General features: G+C 34.9%; 4 protein-coding genes across 4 annotated transcripts in view; 3 read left to right on the top strand and 1 right to left on the bottom strand.

Annotated features, from left to right (window-relative positions):
- Positions 1-3,222, top strand: part of LOC113402294 (kinesin-like protein Klp68D) — a 30,783-nt gene extending 27,561 nt beyond the window's left edge. Inside the window, exons 9-12 of the mRNA XM_064218548.1 lie at positions 22-343; positions 1,000-1,230; positions 1,310-1,535; positions 1,610-3,222. Of these exons, the coding sequence (XP_064074618.1) occupies positions 22-343; positions 1,000-1,230; positions 1,310-1,535; positions 1,610-1,720 (890 nt within the window). The 3' untranslated portion in view covers positions 1,721-3,222. The remainder of the gene's footprint in view (positions 1-21; positions 344-999; positions 1,231-1,309; positions 1,536-1,609) is intronic.
- LOC113402270 (GAS2-like protein 3) overlaps positions 1-25,463 on the top strand; it is a 106,016-nt gene that overhangs the window by 20,502 nt on the left and 60,051 nt on the right. The gene's annotated exons all lie outside the window — the stretch shown is intronic.
- Positions 5,425-8,187, top strand: LOC113402295 (uncharacterized). Its single transcript, XM_026642501.2, has one exon. It carries the CDS (start codon positions 5,545-5,547, stop codon positions 7,501-7,503), a length of 1,959 nt encoding a protein of 652 aa, XP_026498286.2. The 5' UTR covers positions 5,425-5,544; the 3' UTR covers positions 7,504-8,187.
- On the bottom strand, positions 8,178-14,151 carry LOC113402296 (eukaryotic translation initiation factor 2D). Its single transcript, XM_026642502.2, has 12 exons — positions 13,966-14,151; positions 13,640-13,898; positions 13,392-13,558; positions 13,067-13,202; positions 12,754-12,913; positions 12,412-12,541; positions 11,589-11,685; positions 10,629-10,837; positions 9,886-10,018; positions 9,545-9,697; positions 8,507-8,650; positions 8,178-8,342 (listed from the first exon to the last, which is right to left on the bottom strand). The coding sequence occupies exons 1-12, from the start codon at positions 14,019-14,021 to the stop codon at positions 8,250-8,252; spliced, it is 1,737 nt and encodes a 578-aa protein (XP_026498287.2). The 5' UTR covers positions 14,022-14,151; the 3' UTR covers positions 8,178-8,249.

A 25,463-nucleotide genomic window follows, 5' to 3' on the forward strand; every position in this document is an offset into this window, starting at 1 on the left:
AATGTCGCCTTTACCCCGCAGCGGAAGAAGAGACGGCGAGTATCGAAAACGAACACATCCTCGCGGCATCGACCATTGAACAGGAGAAGACGAAAACCGAGGAGATCGAACACCAAATAAAAGCGCTCGAAGAGAGATTGGTTCAAGGCGGCGGAGGTAAAGATCTGATCAACGACCTCAATGAGACCCAGCTTATACTGGAACAGAGGAACATGGAGATAGCGGAGAGGAAGAAGCGGGAAGTCGAGATGCAGCAGAAGATAGACCTCGAGGAGGAGACGACGGCCATAGTTACTAATACGTTCACCACACTCCAGCAGGAGGTGGACCATAAAACGCAAAGGTCAGTTCTGATATTAATTTTGGTCATCACGTGTAGCGCAGTTTTGTCTTCTACTGATCAGTATCCTCTAAAACTCAAATTCCTTTATTCAATATAGAAGCATTACATATTACATTTACTTATTGATTGTCAAATTAAGCACTACCACCGGTTCGGAAAAGAAAATTCCCTGACCTGTGAAGAACCGGCGGAAGAAACTCAGCGGGTCTTTTTTTTGTCAATTTTATTATTTTCAGTCCCAAGGTGTGCCATCAATCATAAACTCACTAATTGTATAATAACCTTTCGCACACAAGCGTCCCTAACATTTTCTTTTTAATTGAGCAACAGATGCCTTTTGAACGCTTTCTGGGATCCTGTTGTAGAACCGTATACATTGCCCCACAAAAGAGTTACTGTCTCTATGCAGTCTAGTTACAGATGTACCAAGTTTGTGTTTGTTCCTCGTACCAATGCTATGAGACTCACATTTTCTCATAAAATCATTAATATTTCCCGTACATACATTACATTATGGAATATGTACATACATATTGAGAAGCAACAGCCAATATCTTGATTAACCTCTAATAAAATATCTCCTCGTGGCCTCTCACGCGGTTAACTCAATAACGACGATATCGACGCCTCTGATGCGTCGCTCGCGCCGGTTTCAGGTTAAAGAAGTGCCTTTCGAAGTACGCGTGCCTTCGGGAGGAGGCCGTGGAGCAGCGCGAGGCGCACGACGCGGAGCGCCGCGAGCACGAGGCGCTGCAGGCCGCGCTCATCGCCGAGCTGCGCCGCCGCCTGCTCGTGGCCGACAGCTTCGTGCCCGAGGCCGGCCGCTCCACCGTGCTGCGCCTGCGCTACAACGACGACGCCGACGCCTGGGAGCTGCCCGAGCACAGGTGCCGCCCGCCCCGCCGCCCGCCGCCCGCCGCGTCCCTGCTCGCGCCCGAGTACTCACCGCGCTCGTTCGGTCCGCAGCGGAGCCGAGCCCCTGAGCGAGCGGCCCGTGGCGAGCGGCGCGCGCCGCCCCACCTGCGCGCTGGCGCTGGCCAGCAGCGAGCCGCGGCGGCGCGCGCACAACCTGCTGGACCTGCGCCCCCTGCCGCTGCCCCCCACGGCGCGCCGCTACGTGCCGCCCGCGCCCGCGCCGCCCCCCGCGCCGCACCCCGCCGCCGCCGCGCGCGCCCCCGTCGCCGCACTCAAGGTGGGCGTCGTCTGATCGGCCCGGAGTGGTTCCGCGAGTCCCGTCTAACGTGCCGCTTCTGGAATTACTTGCAGGGCATGGACGTGGTCTCCAAGAAGGAGTCGGCGGCGGAGGGCCGGCGCCTGTCGGGGCGCACGCGCGCGCCGTCGGCGCACCAGCGGCTCGGCACGGCCGGCGTGCGGTAGGCGCGGCCGGTCGTTAGTGCGCTAGACATAGATGTAACGTTGCATTGTTATAAGTTAGCGATTGTTACCGCGAGCGAGTCGTGTGGTCGCTCGTTCCGTTCCTCTCTCGCTGACCGCGGCGGGAGGGATCAAAAATCGTCGATCTTGCCAATAAATAGTTCACGAGGCGACGTCCGAAGCTCCGCGAACGTACTGCCCCAGATCAACTTCGCCGATTGATAGCGCTGCAGTCGAGGACGACGAGTCTGAATTGTGTTGTTACGATATTTTTGTACGGCAACATTGATATTAAGAGAGTGAAACCGCTTATTACGCTTCGATACACTGCAGGTCAGTCAGCGACGCACCGAGTGCAGTGCCGCAGTACTGGACGCAGTCGGTGCAGTCCGAGCGGGCCCGCCGGGGCTCGTTAACATGCTTCGCTCACTCGTGTTATTGTATCTAATATAAATAGTCCCTACGAGAACACGCACTGTAAATAGGTCCATTGTAATTAAACTATCTTAGGGTCATCAGATCGTCACAAATTCCAGTGCGCGACGGAACATGACAATGATCTCAATTATGTTAATTTCCAGTGTCTCCAGTAGACTCGCCCTTAAACGAATTTATTGTTTTCGTAGACACGTGTTACCGATGATAAATCTATACAACGCCCGAGTATTATGTATTTTTACGTCCGATATGTTTTCTATCCGAAATTTCGGTCTGTTAGTCAATTTAGGTTGTCATTTGTTTTTGTATGAGTATATTTTACCATTGTTGTTTTTAGTAAATTTTATTTTTTTGGCTTCATTCGACTCGAGTGCGATTGAAGCAAGTGATATTAGATAGCTCGTAGTTGTAGCCGCAGGTCGGACCGGGGCCGACGCCGGTCGATCCCTCGTCTCTGGTTTACTGTCATAAACTGTAACATAAAATTTTTGAAATATTGGTGTCCCATGTGAAAAATTACTCTCGTAAAACCAATGATTTTATTGAAATTGAGTCAAAAGATTCAGTTATGTTCAAATGTGTTACCAAAGATGGAAACTGTCCATTCCAAGCATTGTTGCGAGTTTCATGTTCCTCTACTTATAAAAATTATTATTGGATTTATTATATATTTATTTCCAGACACGGTTTCTAGTCAATGATTCTTATATACAAATATAATGTAAATAATTGTCTTATTGTAGGTATTTAAAAAGTATATAGACATAGATTAAGTAGGCCTTATGTTCGCACAATACTTTTTGAATACCAAGAAAGTTGCTCCTCAAAGATATTTGTGTTTTATTTAAATTGTAGTTCAGTTTATGTATAAAGTATTGAAATACAATTAGTATTGTACGTAACAGAGAACATTGTTTATTTATGTTTTTATATTATAAAAAATTGATTGGCTTTATATTGAAAGTGTTTAAGAAGAATGGAATCATGTGATATGTAATTTGGAAACCGCTAGTCAGCTGTGCCGCGTACACGCTTATACTCACTAATAAACATTTTTAATTTTAGAATTTGTTTTATTTTACTTACATAATGTACCTAGTTCTAATAAAATTACTAACATTTCTGGAATTATTTGCATAACATCGTATCTAGATCTATATTGATTGAAATTATTATAATATATATATAGAAATATTACTTTTTCAAATAATCTAAATGTTGTTCTTTAAAAAACTTTATAAATCGAACATAAACGAACTTTATAAACGAACTGATTTAATAAACAACCGACATATAATAACACTTTTTTAATGAAACACAAACGTAATTTTAAAGTAGAATAAAATACAAAATACAGCTCGAAAAGATTTAAAAAATTAAATTTAATATGTGTTTAATATTAGTCTAGCATTATAATAAAAAATCATCTGAGTGTCCAGATCCATTACGAGAGGAAAATTTGACTTCGTAGTTATTTATTAATAATAATAAGAATCAAGGATTACACAATTGTTATTAATTTTGAATTTCCCAACAAGAACACTATCTCTGTAACCTAAAATTTTGATTTCTATTTTCTACAATAAGATTTGATTTGACATTGACATCTAGACACTGACAGTCAGTCAGGCAATCAATGTCAAATCAACCCAAATCGATATTAAAGTACAATTTATAATGGTATGGAATAATTAATCGATACTATATTTGAACGCACAGGTCTTGACAAGACAATAGATATATCATGTATTTTCTTTTCTGTTATACTTTATTGAGAAAATTTAAGTATACTATAACATTGTCTTTTTTTAAAGTTAATAAAATAATTAATAAGTTTATACGTAAATTATTTGAACTCTCACATAATAATATTTTAAATCACATTATCTTAGTACTCATATTCACTTATTACTTACTCATAGTAGAGTTTTTTCAAATTGAACAATTCTCATTACAAAGTAATTTACACTCGGATTTTAATTTTTGACCGATGGAATTATTATGTACTGAAAAGATTCTTTTGAATAACGAATCGTTTGTCGATTGTTTAATTGGTATGTGGTATCGATTATTATTGTTGAATAAAACAATAAGATTTTGAATAGGTAAATCTTTTCAGCATATCTTAATTATCTATACATGGATGAAGAGTGATATTTCATCATGAATAAAATAATCGCACTTATTTCCTTATAATCCTTAAACGTGTGATTAATTTCTGCCATCATATTCTATGCAGTGTATAATAGATTGGTAAACGTTATTTTATTATCCTCGTATCGCGCTTTATTATTATAAAACAAAAATTGTACTATATTAATAATTATGATAATATAGCCAATGTATAGCATTTTTACCATCACATTACTCTTTAGATATATGTGCGACTTATGCATATTTATTATAATGCATAATAATGTAGGTATCTTAAGATACCTCTGTGATGAGAACTAATACACCGTCCAGACGATGGAAGTGTGCCTAGCATTTGATGCGGAAAGACAAATCCTGGTTTGCGAACTCTGATGATAACTCTAAATATCAATGATATGATTTCTCGCAAGGAACAGGTACAGAGCGAATAGTAGACTATATACACTTTAAATCCAGACAATCCCGAGCAGGGAAAAATATCTTAAGATTACCTTTACTTTTTTATGGTAATGAAGTATATTATAGTATACGCCCCACACACAAACTGCATATAAGGGAATATAAAGACATAAAAAACCGTTTCTAAATTGAGCCTGTAATCTTGACCGTACCATCAACCTCCATCGTGTCTTCTCCATCGCACGTGACATTGGCGAAATAAAATGTGCCTCCTCGGTACAATTAAAATCCCCACTGTATGCTAAGTTATAAATATTGAAAACTGAATAAGAAAACTGTTTAACAAATCGAGTTATAATATCATTTTCTATAAATAATTGGATGTGATTTTTTCTACTACTTTCAATTCGATTCTTCAAAACATTGTTACAGTATAAATACTAACATTAGTTTGGCAGTAATTTAGTACTTTGAAATAACATATAATTACCGTGCAAAATCTGTAATATTATTCAAGCTTAATAACTTAAAGTAATTGTCTATTTACTTATTAATTTTTTTTTTATTAATTCCTTGAATTTTTATTACTAATTAAATAATCACTCATGGTTTAGTACTAAAATAATATTTATTTTTTATTGTATTTTAAAAATCTTTAAGTTAAAAATAAAAATGTATAACCGTAACAATTCCTTTTTTGGGACTACTCTATTAGTTTACGATTTTTATGTGGGCATCCCTATGCTTCCAACGGTCATTCATTTTTAAAAGTTTGGTGGCTTTGTTTCGGTTACAAAATGTGAAAATTTAAATAAATCAGTTATTAAACAACAAAAATGACGGAAAAATTAAAGGACTATCAAGTTCTTGACGTTCTCTGCGGTGGCACATTTTACAAAGTAAAACACAAGGTCACAAATAACATATTCGCTTGGAAGGCGTATAATTGTTCTGCATTCTCTGACGAACAAATTCAAAACGTCGATAATGAAGTGAAAATATTGAGTCAACAACTATCTGGCAACTTCCTACGTTACTACGATACGATATTACATGGACCGACGAAAACACTTTACTTTGTTCTTGAGTACAATTCTTGGCAGAGCGTCCAAGAATTAATCGCGCTATGCAAGGCCACCGACAAGCATTTCACTGAAAGTTTCATCTGGTACCTATTGCTGGAACTGGCGCGAGCATGTAAGACCATAGAAAATTTAAATTTTGTAGCTCTAAGAAAATGTTTAACACCACAGTCGATTTTTGTTAGCCAGAATGGCGAGTTACGCATCAATTGTTTTGAGTTATCTTTGGAGACTTCGCAATCATCAAACCTTATCCAACAGGTTGGAGAGTTATTACGAATCTTGTGTTACCGTCCTGGTGCTTGTGATGATAAAATCAAAGAATTCCATTATAGCGACGATCTAAGAGACGTCATATGTTTCATATCCGATGTTAAAAACGCCAACTTACGTCCAGACGTGGTCCTCTATCATCCTACGATCCTTGCGAACACAGACACTTTTTCATGTCCAGAATTTATGTCAGACATCATTGTGCCAGCACAGAACTCCATCCTAACATCAAGTGCAAATAAATGTGATTCAGAGAAGGCAGTTGAGCAGTGCAGGATTATAGAGCCTCCTCCTAGAACACATCTTAATCTTGACAGTCCAATCTATTGCAATGTCCGTCCAAGCTGGACAAATGAGAAAGATGATTGTCTTCCGGACCCCTTGTCTCCAACAATTGCAGCTTTGGCACTAGAGTTGCCAGGCTTTGTACCAAGAAGCAGAAAGCCATACAGTGAAGCACTTGAAATGTATAATCGTCCACAATTGGTTTCAGAAGAGACTTTAAGTGAACAATGGATGTCTCGTCTAATGGCACTCAGGGAAAGAGAAGAATCTTTAAATAAGAGGGAGAGAAACTTAATAGCTAAAGAAATAATAAATAGTCCCATGACCAAAGTTATATCTCTGGATGATTCAAACGAAACTAGTGACTTTAAAAGTAATGGAATAACTTTACCTCCAGTGTTTCACCCAGTCAATGAGGAAGTGAAGAATAACTGGGTATCTCGAAGACACCACAGAAGATCTAGCTCAGTGCGAACCAAAGCCAGAAGAAAGAGCTATGCATATGAAGACTTAGACAGTTCATTATCTGCAGATAATGGAGACAGCAGCATGATTGTTACTGCTGCAAAGATAACCAAGGAGAACATGCCTGTGAGGAATATATTTCCTGAAATCTCAACTAAGAAAGTTCATTTTACAGCCAGCAACCCTTTTGTTGAAAGCGATGAAAGTGTAACTCTTACATTTTATGAGTTGGAGAATATGGACAGTGAGGGGTATCAAGTGCCAAGAAAAGATACAAAAGTGCTGAAGGATATCACCAAGTTCAAATATTTGGACCTGGAAAAGTTAACTTCGGAAAAGAGAGCTGCCATGCATCATTCATCATCCTCCCCTTCGAAACAAGCTAAGTTAACAAGTAAGGTGTTCACTGATATTACAAATAGTACTATAAAGAAGACTCCATCAAAAAGTAGTCTGTCTTCCAAGGGTTCCAATGTTTCCAAAAATTCTTTGAGGAGTTCAAGAAGCATGTGGAGTTCTGAATCTCGCAAGTTGGTTGAGAGTGATAGCAGTGAGCAAAAAAATAATTCCAATAATAAAATGACCTATATGCAGACACCTACCATTCCACCAGATCTTAAAAAGTCTAAGAGAAAGTCCTTGCTTCCATTCAAGACTCCTTTTAAATTTAAAACAACAACTAAAGTGTAACGTTATTACGTTATTAAAAAACGATTTTTGATAAGCATACTTACTATAATGATCAATTGAATTTTAAACACAATAATTATTTTATTTGAAGTTGGAGTTGAGATTAGTTCGTAAATGCTTGTAACTATTGCAATAAGTTCCTTTGGTTGTGGTATTTTTTTTGTTATTGTAGCATGCTTCCTTCGTACTAGTTCTATGAAAATATTGGAACTAACCAATTATGTGATTTACATTGTTTTATTTTTGTATATAAGAATGATACGGACACAAACCCACCCTTACTTAGTATAGTGAGATTATTCAAGTGTTGTTACATACAATATATTTTTTATATTTTTATGACATTTTTTATAAAGAAAAATAATGCGTGTTTTAGATTTAAAAATATTATTGTACATAGAAGAAAAAAGATATTCTAATGAAGTGACTTAACACTGAAAATATTTCTATGAAAATCAATTCTTAGTCTTTTGTCTTCCATCTTTATTAAACTAGAATTATATTACTATTAAGTGAATTTAAAAATGTTCTTAGGTCTCAAATCAAATTTATATAGCTATAAGTTAGTTTTAACATATTAGTGTGTATGAAAAATAATTCCAGTAAATTTATAGAATATTATAAAATTATTGTGTAATTAAGTTGAAAAGGTTTAATTAAATGAAATTAAGTAGTTAGGAAAAATTTGGACAATTTTATTTTATAACATCATATATAAGTTTACATCCGAGACAAACACTCATCGTTTACTTCTTCTTGTTCAAGGCTTTGTCGGCTCCTTCTACAAATTTCTTGGGCAGACCATACTCCTCAATTAAGAGTTTAGCGACAAAATGAGTCTGAAAGAATAAAAAAGTTTATTAGTGTCATAGAGATTGCAATTAATTCTTTGGAATAGTAGGTTCTTTTTGTAAATAAGACAATATTTTTTAGTGGAGGGCATTAAGTATTTCCAGGGGAAGGTACCACCCACAGAGTATTGGCAAACATGGAGAGCCAGTACCTGGTCGCCCTGCAGCAGCAGCTGGTCGGCGCGCGCGGCGGCCGAGCGCGTGACGCCGCACGCCGCGCCCACGCGCAGCTGGCTCGCGTGCGCCAGCGACGACAGCTCGAACCCGAACGCCTCCAGGTTGGATACCAGCGTCACCTGCGGACGATGTACTGTGCAGTGTGCTACATGTGCAATCATGCGCATCGATTGGATGTACGTTCGTTCGAACGAAAATACATAATATTAATAATTCTTGTATTTCAATTACCTATTAGCATTAATTCAGCCTCGACCGTGATTAAATATCAATAAGAAATCGGGTCGTAAATGGTCTTACAAATTCTTGATTTTTCATAACTCGCGAGTCAAGACTCCATTAGGAAAAAGTAAATCGGTAGTGTTCTCCACGAGCAGGGGCGTTTAACTCGCATCATATAATTTTATAATTCATGCCTGATTATGAGAGACAATTAATTTTTTTTTTCGTTGCTTAATAAATTGTCATAATTTAATGGCCTTACAATGTTCTACAGCACAAACTCGTAAGTTAAAAATTAATCAAAACATGTGAATTTAACGTTTTATATATTATTATTATGTTTAAATTTTCTTATTATTTTATCAATCTGAATATTATTCTTTATTATTTATCACCAGTCAGACTTGAGTTTATAAAAAAAACGCAATTTATAATTGAGGTACACTTAAAACAGAGACTGTTTATGAGTAGGCGCTTTATGTCCTATCTGCCTTTAGTTGCATAAAAAGATATTACACAATTTTATCTATCTATAAAAGTGACGAAGTACTAAGTACTCAATTGTATGAATATCACTACTGAGATCTTAGTCTTGTTTAGTTACTATTTACACAATATACTGATTATTGCTACAGAGATACACTGATGGAATGACAGCCTGCTGCTGGCCTTGCTGGCGAATATATATCCATATAATCTAATCAGATTTAGAGATTTAGGTATAGACAATTTTACTAATTTTTACTCATAGTAAAATGATGGATTCCTAAGATCAATAAATAAAAGTTGACCTTTTTATTCCCGCTTCTCGTAACGACTTGCATCTTGATCGGTTCGAGGCGCGACTTGGTGAGTTTTACCGTTCCGTCGGGGAAGGACATCTCCGTGCTGGGTGTCATGCGCCCCAACACGCTCGACATCAGTTCCTCCCACTTCATGAGCTCCTGGTAAAACGGGCAACCCCGAAGGTTACGAACCACATACAGAATTTAAAAAATAACGAGAAATGAGAATTCACGGGAGTTTCGTTTTATTTAATAGTGATCTCAGATTCAGTTAACGACATCCTCCTTTAAAGTTTATTTTCAATATGTGAACATATAATACGACTAGACGAAAGGAGCGGCGGTACCTGCGGCTGCCGGGCGGCGACCTTGGCGAGCGCGGCGTCGAGCGCGACGGCGCCGCGCGCGGACAGCCCGCGCGCCGCCGCGTAGCGCGCCAGCGCCGCGCGCACCTCCCCCGCCGACAGCGCCGAGCCCTTCCTGCGCCGCCGACGCGTTACACACGTGCCCCGGCGCGAGACAGCCGCCGACTTCTCGCGCCGGGCCACCGTACTCTGAGAGGGCTCGGAGCCCAGTGACTCACGCCAGGGTGACGGCTGTCGACCATTTTACCAAAGCTATCCGCAGAGCGATAGACGGTTGCAGCTGTGAGGTCCTTGTTCTTCCGGAACAGCGCTGGTAACTTGGAGCACTATAAATCGCGTAAAACGTCGCAACAAGAACGTATGAAGAACTCAGAAGTGACGCCCTTTTGAATGCCTCTTTTGAGTCGAATTGAAAAATAGTCTCTCGATATCACCAGTGGGCGAATCATTAACACTACTTCGGCTCAGTCTGACCACCTTACTGTGAGTCCTTTATTTGAATGACAGACATATGGATCGAATAGAGCCATCTAAATAGCTCGATGGAACTTAACGACAAAATTGTCATCCGAAATACCTGTGTTACGAGTAACATACGAGTCAAGATAAGTCAAGTCCCGATCCTTTAATTCGTGTTCGTAGAATAATCGTAGAATATACTATGCACTTAGTCTTCCACAAATGTTATCAATTCTTTAAAAGTAAATAATATGGTTAAAACATACTTGAGCGGTGCGAAGATTTCTGCGACGTGCGCGGTTACGCAATGCAGCTCTCGCACGCGCGGCGGCGCGGGGGCCTGCGAGGGCCCGCTGGGGGGCCCGGCGGGGCGCGCAGCGGGGGCACGGTGGTGCCGCACGAGCGGGTGCGCGAGCTGCAGCGCCACCAGCGCGTCCACACCCTTGTCCACTTCGCGCACTTGGACCAGGCCTTCCTTGAACACATATATTTTTACTTTAAGGTTTTTTTTTCAAATTTGACGCCTGCTTGTTGCAGATAAATTCCATCTTAACTCGTGGTGGCGTGGGAGCTGTATAAAAATACATTTATTTCGCGTATCTATCATCTATCCATCGGCATTTAAGTGTCTCAACAACCGGTCCGTAGAAGAAAACCAATACACCAGCGAAACTATTCTTTTGATGCTATTTTGATTTGTGCTGTATCATACAAGCACTCTCAGCCACACTCCAGCATACACACGCTCATACTTACCTGATAAAAACTACTGTATGGGATATAATAATAATAAAGACCTTCATTTATACATAATACGAACAATAGAAGAGAAATTAATATTCATTTAATTCATATTAATAAATAATTATTAGTTCAAGATTTAAATAAAAGTTCACTAGTTGATTTTCAGTCCACATGTATACAAGTGCAGCCAACATGATAATGTATTATTTACTGACTAGCAGATAGTTGACATATCAATAAAGGGTAGTTATTATACCAATATATAATGAACCAGCTATACTTATTTTATAAATATTAGACTTTTATGTTGTTTCACTATATACAGATAATTAATTATCTTAGAGGGTCATAGACCCTTCTCATACATACCTTTTATATTTTCTTCTCATAGACAAGTTACTACTTTTTACTGGTTTAACATATTCCTAACACTATAAACTAAAGTTATACTACTATGTAAATAATTAGGGTAGCGATATTACCCTTTCCATGGCTTCAAGGAATTTTCCCATTTTCTTGTAGGTTGACTTTTTTACATCCAATGTTCTATCTGGTGGACAGTAAGGCATTAGGTGATTTCTGAAATTAATTTATTAACTATAAGTAAAAACCTCTTTTATATAATAAATAGGGAGAATTATAAAAACTAGTCCCAGTATCATACAATCAATATGACAAAAGATTTTAGATAATAGTCTGCAATAGGCAATTTACAATCTACAATCCAATTATAATTGAACAGATAAATGATCATAGAATAAAATCTTACCTTGAATTTTTTTTGCATCTGATTGAATGTGATAATACATCTGACCTTATAAAGGCATTAACGAAATAGTTTAACAAATTTGATCAATCCATGTAACGGAAACACTTTATGCAATATTTATTCTAAAAATTAGATATAAGTAATAATAAGTAGGTAGGTATATCGATTTTGTTCATGGGTGCGAGCCCACCTCGGTAGGTACCACCTGCTCATCTCTTATTCTACATCTAAACGACACTACTCAGTATTGTTGTGTTCCAGTTTGAAGAGTGAATCACTCAGTGTAATTACAAAGAAGGGATTTTAGTTTCCAAGCTGGGTCAGGCATTGAGAATAATAGGATAGGTTGATATTTCTTATGAAGCTAATATGGTTTATTGGTAGTGCCATTTTCAATCAGTCATCAGTCATCAGTCAATCAGCACATAAGTGAACCTTTGAAATGCCAAACCGAAAACGAATTCAAATAGTACTATCACAAAATTATTTTGAATTATAACACATGCTAGGTCATTGTTAATTTTTTATTTACTCACTTATAGAGCAGGTTAGTTTTCAGTGGGAGTTCTATATGTTTTCCCTCTCGTTTTAGGAAAGACAAAAGGCACCAGCGCAATAAACCATCCATGTCTGAGGGTATTTTGTCTTCTTCATCTTCAGAACATACTAGAAACATAGATAAAATTTTAACACTAAGTAATGGATTGATGAAAATGTTATTAAAAAATTCTATAAATATATGAAACTCATTAAGTCTGTTTTTATTCTATAAGTTGTTATTTTAAATTTAAGTAATATTTAATGTGATATTAGATAATATCAATTATGTATTTAAAGTAAGAAATAGATAAAATTCTTTCTGAGTGTTCTGTCCTGACCTGTGTCTACAGAGTCATTAATATCTGGTTCTTCTTGAACAGATGTTGACTCAGATTGCATTTCTTGCACAGACTCTGGAATTACCATTGGTTCATTTGTAGCTGCAGCTGGCTCCATTACTAGACTTGGCCATTCTTCCCTAACTGGTTGTATTCGCAACTAAAAACAGATACTTTTAAATCAATTTAGAGATAACTAAAATAATGCAAATTGACAGTCAATAATACAATCCTGAAAATATTTTCTTTCTTTAAAATCATTTAATAGTTTTAAAAATGTTGGAATGCTTTTAGTATATACAATATTTTATACCTGGCTAATATCTGAGGAGATGACCTCAGTTATATCATAAACGGCTGGATCTAGTTTAGGCCTCGTGATCTTTGAGAACTTGGTATCTTTGCACAACAGATCTCCAAAGACATGGTAGGTTTCTAGGCATACACCCCTGAAATATATTTGTAAAATTTAATGTGAATAAAATAATCACCAAATAAGATATCAATAGATTAAATAAGTTGTTAAATTTATTAGAAATATAGAAATAACACATTCATTGAACCACTAAATAAGCATATTATTGCTAACAATTACCAAAAATGACTTTTATTCAAATTATAATAGGAGAAATGTATACATAGTAGCTATTAGTAAATCAGCAGATGATATAACAGCACGGCCAATTATTCCAGCTGCTCCATTATCTGTGGTGCAAGCAGCTATCACAGCTCCACGGGGGAACTGGGGAAACTTTGTACTATCAGTCACTATTCCTGGGGCATATAATGGAGCACCACCTTGAACCTAAAAGTATATTGTTTGTCAATTTTGATATATTTTATCATTCGAATTTCAAATAATGCTAGTTATTATGATTCACACTACCTTACTTAGTACTGGCGAATGTATACTGATTATAGGAATTAAATCATTAACTTTCCATAGTGCACATACGGTTGGTACCAACTTATCTCCGAGATCAATCATCATTGGTACTCCGTCTACCACATACACGCCGACAGTATCACCCGAGTGCAGGATCAATTTCATACAACTGCTATTAGATTTTATTGGTACTAATTCTTTGACTTTTTCATCTGTAGCCTTTGGAAACTCATTCTGTATACGTTGCACAAGATATTTCCTGGAAAATAAATGCAATTTTAGGCTTTTTTCATTTATTTTAATATGAATTTCATTGACTTACTCACTTTTCAGAATTTTTTAAAGTGTTGTTAGATTTTAGCTTATATGGTTTAGCAAACATTATGTTTAGATATATTTAAATTGTTTTTAACTAAAAAATTATGTTTGTATACTGAGGTGATCTACTTCCATGCTTTACGCGGTGTTTTTGACAATTCGAAACAGCTGTCTTTCGCTCTTTTTCACCTTTCGCTTTGTCAAAGTGACATCGTCAGTCGTGTTTAGTAATCAATGAATTGAATGAATGAATGAATATTACAAGAAACAACACATTGTAATATATTTATATATATATATTTATTTTCTTTATCATTTTATATACAAGAAGTATTTTTTATGAAAGTCTTAAATACATAAAAAATATCCCTTTCTGCAAGAGAAAAAATATCGTTCCAATTCGAAAATCTTTTGAGATATTCTTTTCTTTTTGGGATGTTAGTAATCTTAAAAACTAGTTACTAAGCTGCATTGGACTCCGCACATATGGGCCAGTAGACTGAAATCTGCAGCATTCTCGGTTAAGAAAATTAGATTATAATTTGTGACCGAAGTGGATATGGCTTGCTTATTTTAGTTACTTCCATACACAAAAAATGTCCTATTACATTCAAAAGAGTTAGGCTGAGTTAATACAGCCGATGTCAATTAGGTTGGTGTGTTGCAGAAAAAGTATATTTAAAGGTTCAAATTTAAAAATGTCGGAAGTCGGGACGGCCCTCTATAGTATTGAGAAGCAACATAATATTGTTGAGATTGAGAAGTCCAAAATATTGGTGGTTCTGGTTAAATAAGGATTTTATATTGTGGTATACCTAAATCAATATGAAATTAACAAACCAAATTTATTACATAATAATTGTTGTCATATTTACAACAAAAAATATTCTTGCCGGTTCTTATCGTTAGAATCTGCATTCCGAACCTGTACACAGTAACAGTACATGTGGTAGCTTCACTTACGTAATATATTTATGTAGTTTGTAAAATAAAAGCCTACTTGAATAAAATATATTTTGATTTTAAATGAAAATTTACACAAAATAAGACGTATGTATATACGATCAACAACAATAATAAAACAATTGGAGTGCCATTCGAATGCAGCTTTAACAGTATATTTATATACAGTCGGCCAAACCTAAAAAAGTAAGCATATAGGATATTAAGTATGTACTGGCCGTGCCCGCGTGTCCATAACAGACACTCTAATTTATTTATTTTATTTTATTGTTTATAATAATAATAATATAGATAACAATATAAGATACACATAGGCCGTACTAAAAATTGTAATCTATCATCGTTCATTTAATTCCTTAGGTGATGAATTTTGAACAACTCTTTCTTAATGCTGTTCATTGTTAGTCAGTTAGTCATTTGAAATAATATTAAGTATATTTTACTCGTATTCAAAGGAGTTTTTATATAATTAAAACAAAAATATTAGCAATGGTGACTTTTAATATCTGAAAACAAAACTAACAATGGTTCCTGGACGAATCCTGGACATTCGGAAAAAGTATTAAAATAGAATAGGTAATGTAGAAAGTAAGGAGTAGGGTAACGTAATTTGTGGTGGACTTGCGCCTGGCGGTGCGAGGCGACAGAATTCAGTTTGACGGCATATGCTATGATTGCTAAATTAATATTTTCAGTTTAGTTGCTTGTAAAGATTATCATATAAAATTATTATTATACACATTAGATGTACATAATATTTAAAAATATATCAATATCACTTTTTGATTTTACATGCTTTATTATGTACCTACCTATGTATTTCTGAACTTGTATGTAACAAACAACGTAAATACCTACTTATACATGTACCTATACAAATCTTGTAAGATAATTTTGAACTACTTTTAATAATTGACGTAGAAATTAATAGTACCTATAATTCGAATGACAATGCAATAAATATGTACTATGGAGCTGATTCAACAATGCAGCCAAAAAAACAAGGTGGATGGTGAAACCTTTAAATATTTTAATATTTAAATTATGAATCATGCTAATAATAAAATTAAAAAGAAATCTATGTAGTACTTAACAAATTGGAAACTGAAAAAAATATCAGCTTCGCGTGCATTTATTTCATAATCGTTCCTTAATCGGTCATGCGAACATGATACCGTCTACAGTCTACAGTATCGATGAAAGAATGTTATTATAAGTATCTAGTTAGTACATTTTGAAATACTATACCAACTTCAAATTAATAAAATTAAGGAGCCTATTGTTTAAGCCACTATTTAAGTAATTACTATGAAGTGTAAAGGAAATGTCTCTTTGTGTTAAAAGTGTCTTTCATAATGTATGAAAGGTTCCGAAAGGTTCCCTGAATTAGAGCAGGAGGATTCATTTTGAAAAAAGGCATTGGTAGAGTAAAACTAAATAAAAAACAGAAAGACAGCGAGAGATAGACATCTGCCTTCAAAAGGCGTTATTTTCAAATTATTATGTTAATCAGGTTTGGTTTTGGTACAGTAACGCCATTCAGACATTCAACATAAGACTTCAGTCAATGCTAATCATCATCGTAAATATTTTTCCGGGCAAATTTATTGCCTTATTTCTAAATTTATTTTTGAATTCAATGACCATTTAAAAAAAAACTCCCTTAAGATTGAAATTGATTGTATTTGTAGAAAGAATTAGACGGTGACTTGTGTTTGTGTTTGAATAGGCTTATGTCCATTATTTTCGTATCAAGTTTTGTATTTATTATAACGTAATTGTTTTTTCACGAGCACCTGTCATAATCTAGTCCGCCCACTTGTTTCTATAAAAACATATTTGTATAATGTATTCATGGTTATTGTGATCTACTGCGACGTTCAAATTGACCTTGAGATAATACGCAAAATAATTACTCTTGAGGTAAACAATCCCACGCCACCTCCGTAGACGACGTTGCAACAGGAAGTGCAACAATTAAACATATTACGTCTTGATCGAATACAGGACACGAATAAATCGTTTTACTAGAAAATAGTACGTTTTTTCGAGCCTCAGTTCATATTAAGCACAATTAAGAAAATATTCCATCTAATTATGAAATTATTATGTTTTTTGAATCCGCAAAGTGTATAATACATTTTTCTTAGAACTAGAAATTTAATTCTATTGTAAAATTGATAAACATTTTATATTCGCACTAAGGATTAGACAAAAAAAAAACATGTATTGACAAGGGATATTGTTCTGTAAAATATAATTATAAAATACTTTATTCATTTGGCGTTTAAAACCGTTAAAGTATATAAAACTGTAATTGCCCTTTCCCCTAAATTCGGCCCTGGTCAAGGAATATTAATACCTACTACGTGCAGTCGTCAATTAAACCTCAAAGTCCATTCTTCTATGAATGCATTTCGAGGTATCTAATTTTAGTCGATACCGGGTTTCCTTTTGCTTAATTTGCCACCCAAACTATCCCAAACATGTTGAATTAGGTTTAGTTAAAATAGTACATCATAATTTTTCTGCTATGAATGAGTCATTTTATTTATTTTAAAATTTTTAAATAAATAAAACCATTGAACCTTTAAAATAATCAATAGAATCAAAGTCTTTATTGTATTCCGGACCGGATTTAGGGGAAGGCATTTAACCGGGGCAACTGCCCTCGGGACGAGAGAGGTTCCGACGAGTTAACAATTTTAATGTAATATATGTTTAGATATCTAAATATAGTCAAATTATAGTAAAAGTGATATTACAGCTTTTTTATGGTGTTTTAAAAGTTACTGATACAAAGAGTAAATTATTTCATTTCAATTAAATCGTTAAAATTAATTTATAAAAAAGTAAATATTCTCTGTTGCCCCAGGACCTCCAAACCTCCAAATCCAATCCTGATTGTACTTGCTTCATGATCGTCAAATTAAGGTATTTTGTGCATACTTGTACGTGTAACAGACAAATTCCGGATTAAGAAATCAATATATTTCGTGGAAGTACTCGGAATTAAAGAGAATAAACTACGAAGTTTTACAAAACTTTGTGTTGACGTTTATATAAATAAATAAATAAAATAGCCCTTTATTTTCCACGCATACATTATTTCAAGTTAAAAGTTGACTATTTTAATATATTTAACTATATCTTTAAATACTATATATGTTTGCAGATGATCCCTTATTTTTAAACTCGACAGAAAAACAACTATGACGTTGTAAGCAGTGCTCTGTTGCGGGTTCTTGGTTGGTTTGACATAAATAATTTGGTACTTAATGCAAAAAAGACTAAATGTATTTTGTTTTCTCTGCCAAATGTCAAATCAAATTCTTCTGCCGTCATTTTGAATAATGAAAGACTTGACTTTGTTGAGTCGACTGCCTTTCTAGGGATAGCCCTTGACTCCAAACTTCTGTGGAGCACCCATTTGTATGCCCTAGCAGTGAAACTAAGTAGTTCTATTTATGCAATAAAAACAATAAGAAAACTCACGGACATAAGTACTGCTAGACTAGTTTATTTTAGTAATTTTCACAGTCTTATGTCATATGGAATGTTGTTATGGGGTAATGCAGCAGATATTTAAATAGTATTTATTCTGCAGAAAAGAGCTATCCGAACTATTTACAATATTAGCTCTAGGACATCATTACGCGAAAAATTTAAAGAAATAGGTGTATTAACGGCTGCTTCACAATATATTTATGATAATATAATGTTTATACAGAAGAATATACAAAAGTATTCCATAAAAGCTGATACTATTAATACAAGAAATAAGAATAAAATTGTAACCCCTACTTTCCGTTTGCATACGGTAAAGAGAACGTTTTTGGGCAATGGTATACGCATATATAATAAGTAGGAATTGCAATCCGGCGTGATTTTCAGTCGGGCCCGATTCGACCGGATTCCCATAGAATGGTTCAGTTAAATGCTATTTGATAAATTTGCCTAATGAGTGGCACAATTACCACAGTAATGAGTTTGTATTGTAAATAAAAAAATTTAGTTTCAACAACTTACGGTAAAAAAATATTAATTAGGTTTTTAGCGGTAATCCAAAGTAAGGTGTTATTCTTTACCTGTTTCGTCTGTCACATACGTTTGCAGTTACATATCGTTTTTAGTAGACAATCTTTTGAAAAGATTTACCACTTTTCGCACTTATTGAAGATACTCATTGTATCTAAGAATTACTTCTGCCTTAGACAGATAAGGATGACGAGGGTCAGTTAGTGTAACTGTAACTCCTTGTTCATCATCATTCGTTGTGTCTTCATCATCTGTATCTGATTCATTTGATGTTATTTGCGTTGTTGCCAGGCGGTCATCTGCCTTCTCTTCATTATTTTTATATAAAATATTGACCATAGCTAATCACAGCTAATGTGCGAACCACAGCAGTCATAACAATTCATAAGCTTACTTACTTTGACCATGACACTTGCTCATGCCAATAATATCAGTTCAGTATCAAAACCGAAGTTTTTTAAGCAGTGTTGATAGTCTGTACATTAACGATAATAATCAAGCCTAGATCAAAGAGTTTTTAACAATTAAGCGCATTTAAAGTGTCTACTCATGCAACAGTTCTATCATTTTGCCAAAATTGCTCCAAAATTGCTAGCACCGGATCCGGTCCCCGGATCCGGTATATTGGTACCGTATCCGGTAGACGTATAATGATGACGGATCCGCCGGATTACCGGATCCGTTTTTCCGGATTGCAATCCCTAATAATAAGATACCAGGAAATGTAACCAATTTACCATTTACGAAATTTAAAAAGTTTATTAAGACTAAATTAATAAATAAGTCTTATTATTCATTAAAAGAGTACTTTTTAGAAAAAAAACGTCTGGATTTAGGCTCGGGTTCCATCACAAGACACTAATTATTGTAAAAAAAACAGCATTGTTAATCTGTTTATTTGAAAAGAGCAACTATGCGAGTTACTTGCCGTGTCTTCTCGCTGGAGGCTGCTTTCCGAAACGGTGGTGGTATTTTAATATTGACGATTCAAAAACGCTTCGTTGTGAAGTTTACTTGAATAAACTTGATTTGATTTGATTTATAATTTTCTTTGACTGTTTACTTATTATTATTATTTTATTTTTTACATTTAACTACTTTATTTTTTTAATTAGCTTCTTTACTTTTTAGCGACTAAGACTTAGATTAATTTTGCAATTTAGTTTTACTAAGTATTATTTGTAGGAATCCCATATGGGGTTAAGGCCTCCTCCAATTTTCTCTGTCAATGTGCAATTCGTTTCCAGTTTGAAAAAAAAAAACCGAAATGCGTTTGAACTATTTATTAAAAGATTTTAAATTAACATGGTTATTTTTATTAGTAACAGTATTTAAAACGGGATATTTACCATGTTTTTTATTTTTATTTGGTGGAGCTCGATATTTCGACATTATCTACGAATGTCTTGTTCACGAGTCTCGTGAACAAGTCTGTTAGTAATATTTATTAAAATCTTATTATTTATATAAATCGACTAAATGTGTGTCGAAAGTATTTAAGTTAGGAATATCATTTTAAAATATAATTTATTATTTTACTATTTATATATTGAGAAATAAAATGATTAAAAATACCTCACACTAAAGTTCATCGGCGTGGCACATGGAGAGTTTTGTGATCTGTTGAATAATAATAATTCTTTACATAGCAGTAAATGAGATGTCAGCAATTTTCATATTTGTCGTTCATATGAACGAAGCCTCAGGTAAAGAGCTCGCCTAGTTTAAATGACATGGCATGGACTAAGCATGACTTTTAGTGAGATCTTGAGTTCTATGTTTGCTCGTTTCGTCCCAGTGCCCTCTTTGCAATTCAGACAGGCAGATAAGCGACGTTGGGAAGCGCTGAAAAGAAATTTCAGGCTTTAAAGCAAGAGGGTCAAGAGTTCTTCTCAGCGTAATGACTCCCTAGCGTTAATCGTAGCGTAGTTCATATTTTGTATTTCCAAAAATATTTGGAAGCCTCTTATAGATTTTCGAGAGGATAATCCTCTTTATTATTATCGTTATCCAAAAAAATATAAAATATAATTAACTTTGTTATAAAAGATATTCACAAAAGAAAATTATAACGGCTAGGAAAATTGAATCGTTTGTCACAGATTAATCTGTCAAATGGTATATTCTAAATTATTTCTAATTATTTTTAGAAGTTTAGTCAATTTCCCTTGAGAATGCAAAGCCCAGCTATTGATAATGTATACATTGTGACTGCAATGCGGGATTCCGGAGGCTGCATCAACTATGCGCCATTTTATAAATATCGTACAGCAAAATCATTCATGCTGCTTTAAAATAGAGATCGATTTAGCTTGATTGTATACAAACGTACGTACGGTTCACACAGTCTGGAAGATTCTGATTAATACTACTTTGGAGAAGGAAGTTGAGTCGTGAAGATATTAAACTGGTCGCCAACCTTTCGCTTCTATTATCACGATAATACACTGATATAAACATTTTTAAGCAGTAACATTTTAAGCCTAAACCATAAATATAAGATTGTAAAATCTATCATCTACTGAATGTAATAATTGTATATAGGTATATCGACCTATATATAATACCTATATATACATATATACATGAATGAATCGGATCAGGTCGATGTTAACGTCTGCCTGATTAAAAATTCAAAAGACAATTTAGTTAGGTTTATCGCGTAACAAACTATTCATCTTCAAATCATAGACTGTCACGCTAGGCAGGCTATGCAGCGACATCGCACGCTGATCAAAGGTACTGATGGAAGAATAGGTTGACGAGAAATATTGATTGAATAATTAATATATGATATAATGTTGTCTAATTATATACATAAGAATGATTAATATAAAGGCCTTAAAAATATACAAAAATGAATTTAAAAATAGTTACTGTATAAATCCTGACCGCGTGGAATGGTGGTAAGAATGCTAGCAGCATTTCTCCGGTGCAACGTAATTTCGATCCTCTGGACAAAATATAGACCAGTCCTCCTGTCACCAGTGGAGGCAATAAGAATTATATAACAATTATGCACATTCGTTAAAAATATTCAATTAAAAAAATATCTACGGATTTAAGCTAAGTTAAACGTTCAGCTAAATGATGTATAGTGTATTGAAGTTTTTATTTAAATATGATTATGATAATAGTATAATTAGACATTTTAAATATATAATGTTTCGACCTGATTTAATTAATAAAGTTTCTTACTTAACAGATACATCAACTTACAATAATCTTTAGTTTTGGGTATTTTCATATCAATAAATTAAATTATTATTATGCAATGTAATCGAATACACGACTAAAATATAATAAGTGGGACGTAATCGCGTAAAAGCATCCAGGTAAGTTAAGGGTGTGTCACTCTGGTCACGGACTTCCGCATGCAGCGAGCCAGCGGGCGTGGGGAGTCGTCAGCCGACCACACCTGTTGACTGCCGTCCGCCACACATCTACACACATTATACAAGCAATTAGCTTTATTAGTATGCACCTCGTGAATCATGGCGCGTTATAAACTGTCCTTGTAGAGGCTATTTCACTAAAATGGAAAATATAATTACAGTCATTTGTAATCGTCATTATTAATGGCGAGTGATATGGGATTATTATGGGTTATTGTAATTAATAGGTTACTGAGAATTAATTTACCTTGTTATTGAAGTCAATGACTTTAAAAGAAAACATTAATTTTAATTATGCATGTTTATCAATATTTCACTTCAATTAGATAGTATGCCTTCGTGCATACCTGCCTGGACAGTTACATACATATAGGTATAATTTTTACTCTGTCGCCAATACGTAATATAGTCTGTGATGCTACGTATCTATAGGTACTTGTTTGTGAAAGGTGTGTGAGCCGGTGCATTGACAGGAGTGGGTCATGATGTCCAGCAGGGGATCCAAGATTGTCGTTTGAGAAGGGTTTGACCCTTTAACGGTTTTAGCAAAGTTCCAAAAAACAAAAAAGATCTTTCATTTTGCTGAAGATACTGTAATGCTTGCTAAAAAGATTTAATTAAAATAATAATACTGATTATTTATATGTCCGCTCTATCGACATGTGGCCTGTTCGCCTTTTGGCAAATAGCTTATTTATTTTTATTATATATAGTAACCTCAAAACCAGAACGATACTGTGTATTGCAAAACAGAGGTACAATTTACACTGATATACCTACTTTCTTGTTCTTTAGCGGGATGTTATTAGGTATTGTGTGGTGATAGAGCCAGCACTAAGTGCTTGACGATTGCGCCTCCGACGTTGTGCAGATACAATGCTAATCCAGTATACTTTACTATAGTAGGTAGTAGTAGTAGCAGTAGTAGTAGTACCTAGTAGTAGTAGTAGTAGTTAGTGTTTCTAGTCTAGGTCTGTTTATTTTTTTGTTGGCAATTATTATAAGCATGTTTGTAATAACTTAAATAAAGAATTATTAATAAAGTAAATTTATCACAATGTTTCATTTGCTACTAAATTGTAATAATGGAGTAACAAATAAAACTGAAGTAATATGTCTACCAGCCTCGTTACGAAATACAACGAATTATCACATTAAGTGGCGAAAGTTGATTAACAAAAGGATTAAACAATATGCGCTCACACATTCAGTTGATTATTATGTGAAGATTCGTTATTCAATGTTACTTCGGGCGCGGGGCGCGGGGCGGGGGGCGCGGCGCGACGGGCGAGGGATGTTGTGTTGTCCCACAGTCATTTGACCGATGAAAAACAGCGAGGTTTTGTTTTAGCTTCCGCTCCCACGAGTCTGAATCTTCGACACTAGTTTGAACACAAAACGACGATGTTTCGTTAAATTACTATAACTCTTTTGAATATGAATCTTATTTTTCCAAGCATAAAGGTTATAAAATACGTTTTTGCAAAACGTTAAATCGTCGCCCAGACGTTACACATCTGCTGGGCGACAGAATATTGTATTTCTTACTACGTATACAATCTGCCGAATATTAGCAAAATAATATTTTCTATTAAAATTATTTTCTTGTACAATATTAATCGTTATCACTGAAACGAGGAATCTCGCCATTAATTATTATCGTTATTTAGGATACATTTTGGGTCCTTTTTGGTTTTCGTTATTATTAGTGATCTTCCTTTTTATGTTCTAGGTATTGGCGATATTGTTTCGTTTGCTGATGATATTTCTTTCGTTTTTTAAATGGACAGGAAACAATCTAATTATGACGATGTAAACAATGCATTACTATTGATACATACATATGTTACTTGTGACAAAATGTTACCCATTTTTTGTTTGCCTTATTTAAGATTGCCTAATGTAAGAAAGTACATGAAATTAAAGCTAATTGCAAGCAATAGTTATCTAAATATATATAACTTTCTAACTTTTAAAATTTCAATGCAATCCTCATTTATCTTCGCTGACAGGGAGACACAGCTCCGCAACACGCGCGGTTAGAAAAGTTAGACAACTATAAACTGATATTGATACTGCTCGATTAGTATTATTACTTTGGTTATTTTCACAGCATTTTGTATAACATTTGAAGCTGTTTTCGTTCTGAAAAATAGAGCTACCTTATCTATTTATAGTATAGGAGCTCGAGACATCGTTCTGGATGTTTTTAAAAAAAGTATACTTACAGTTGCTTCATAATATGTTTACAAAAGTATTAAAAATATAAACAAAAAAGTGGCGGATAAGGGTAACTACTAACTTTCTTTTCGATTCCATTTTTCTCGGTAGAATCTAGTTTCCAATACGGTGGTAGCTTTACATTCAATTCAATACCGTAACATGACGATCCAAACATTTATGAGCCGACTTAGATAAAGAATATCTTATATTGATTTCATCGAATTGAATATTATAGTAATAAATTGTACTTCAAAATGCTATCATTCATTCATACACTCAATTCTTCAAATTTAAGTGAAATCAAACGGGGAGTTTAATCACACAAAACAATGAATTTCCCAAATCGGTTCGCATACGACGGATTTAAGAAGTTGTATATATTATTGTATATATATGAAACAAAAATTAAAAATACAACCGAATTCAATATGGGGGGGAAAATGAAATTCGTAATCTCTTTCTATATTTAAAGTCAATGAAACATGATATTTTGGTTTGACATATAATTCTATGTTAAGTTAAGTTTTACTAAAAATTTCACTTATTTTAAAATGCCAATGACACTAAACCCTTATGAAAACTATAAAAGAGGTTGAAAATATTTTAAAGCCCCGTGCTGATCCTCTTAAAAGTCTTACTGAGCGTCTTCGCAAAAGAGTTTCGGATTATAAGTAATAACAGCTTTAAATTAAGCACTTTACTTGCAATGCTTATTAAAATCAACTTACTGTGTGTGGTACCTACTCAGTAATGATGTCATTTAATAAGTTTATATACTCTTCACAAGAATATCCTTGCTGAGATGAATCTATAAGTAGCTTTTTCTTTAATAGTATTTTTGGATATACGTATAAAACTACCTGTGCTTTGGTAAAAGCAACCTCACC

This window comes from Vanessa tameamea, chromosome 22 (genome assembly GCF_037043105.1).
Source record: "Vanessa tameamea isolate UH-Manoa-2023 chromosome 22, ilVanTame1 primary haplotype, whole genome shotgun sequence".
Lineage (NCBI taxonomy): Eukaryota > Metazoa > Arthropoda > Insecta > Lepidoptera > Nymphalidae > Vanessa > Vanessa tameamea.

What these genes read in the sequence shown, in the direction of transcription:
- LOC113402295 (XM_026642501.2), top strand. Translation starts at nt 5,545, where the DNA reads ATGACGGAAAAATTAAAGGACTATCAAGTTCTTGACGTTCTCTGCGGT.
- LOC113402296 (XM_026642502.2), bottom strand. Translation starts at nt 14,021, where the DNA reads ATGTTTGCTAAACCATATAAGCTAAAATCTAACAACACTTTAAAAAAT. An exon ending in ACTTTAAAAAATTCTGAAAA is followed by an intron (nt 13,899 to 13,965) that starts GTGAGTAAGTCA and finishes TTTATTTTCCAG; the next exon opens with GAAATATCTTGTGCAACGTA. An exon ending in GATTTACTAATAGCTACTAT is followed by an intron (nt 13,203 to 13,391) that starts GTATACATTTCT and finishes AATATATTTCAG; the next exon opens with GGGTGTATGCCTAGAAACCT.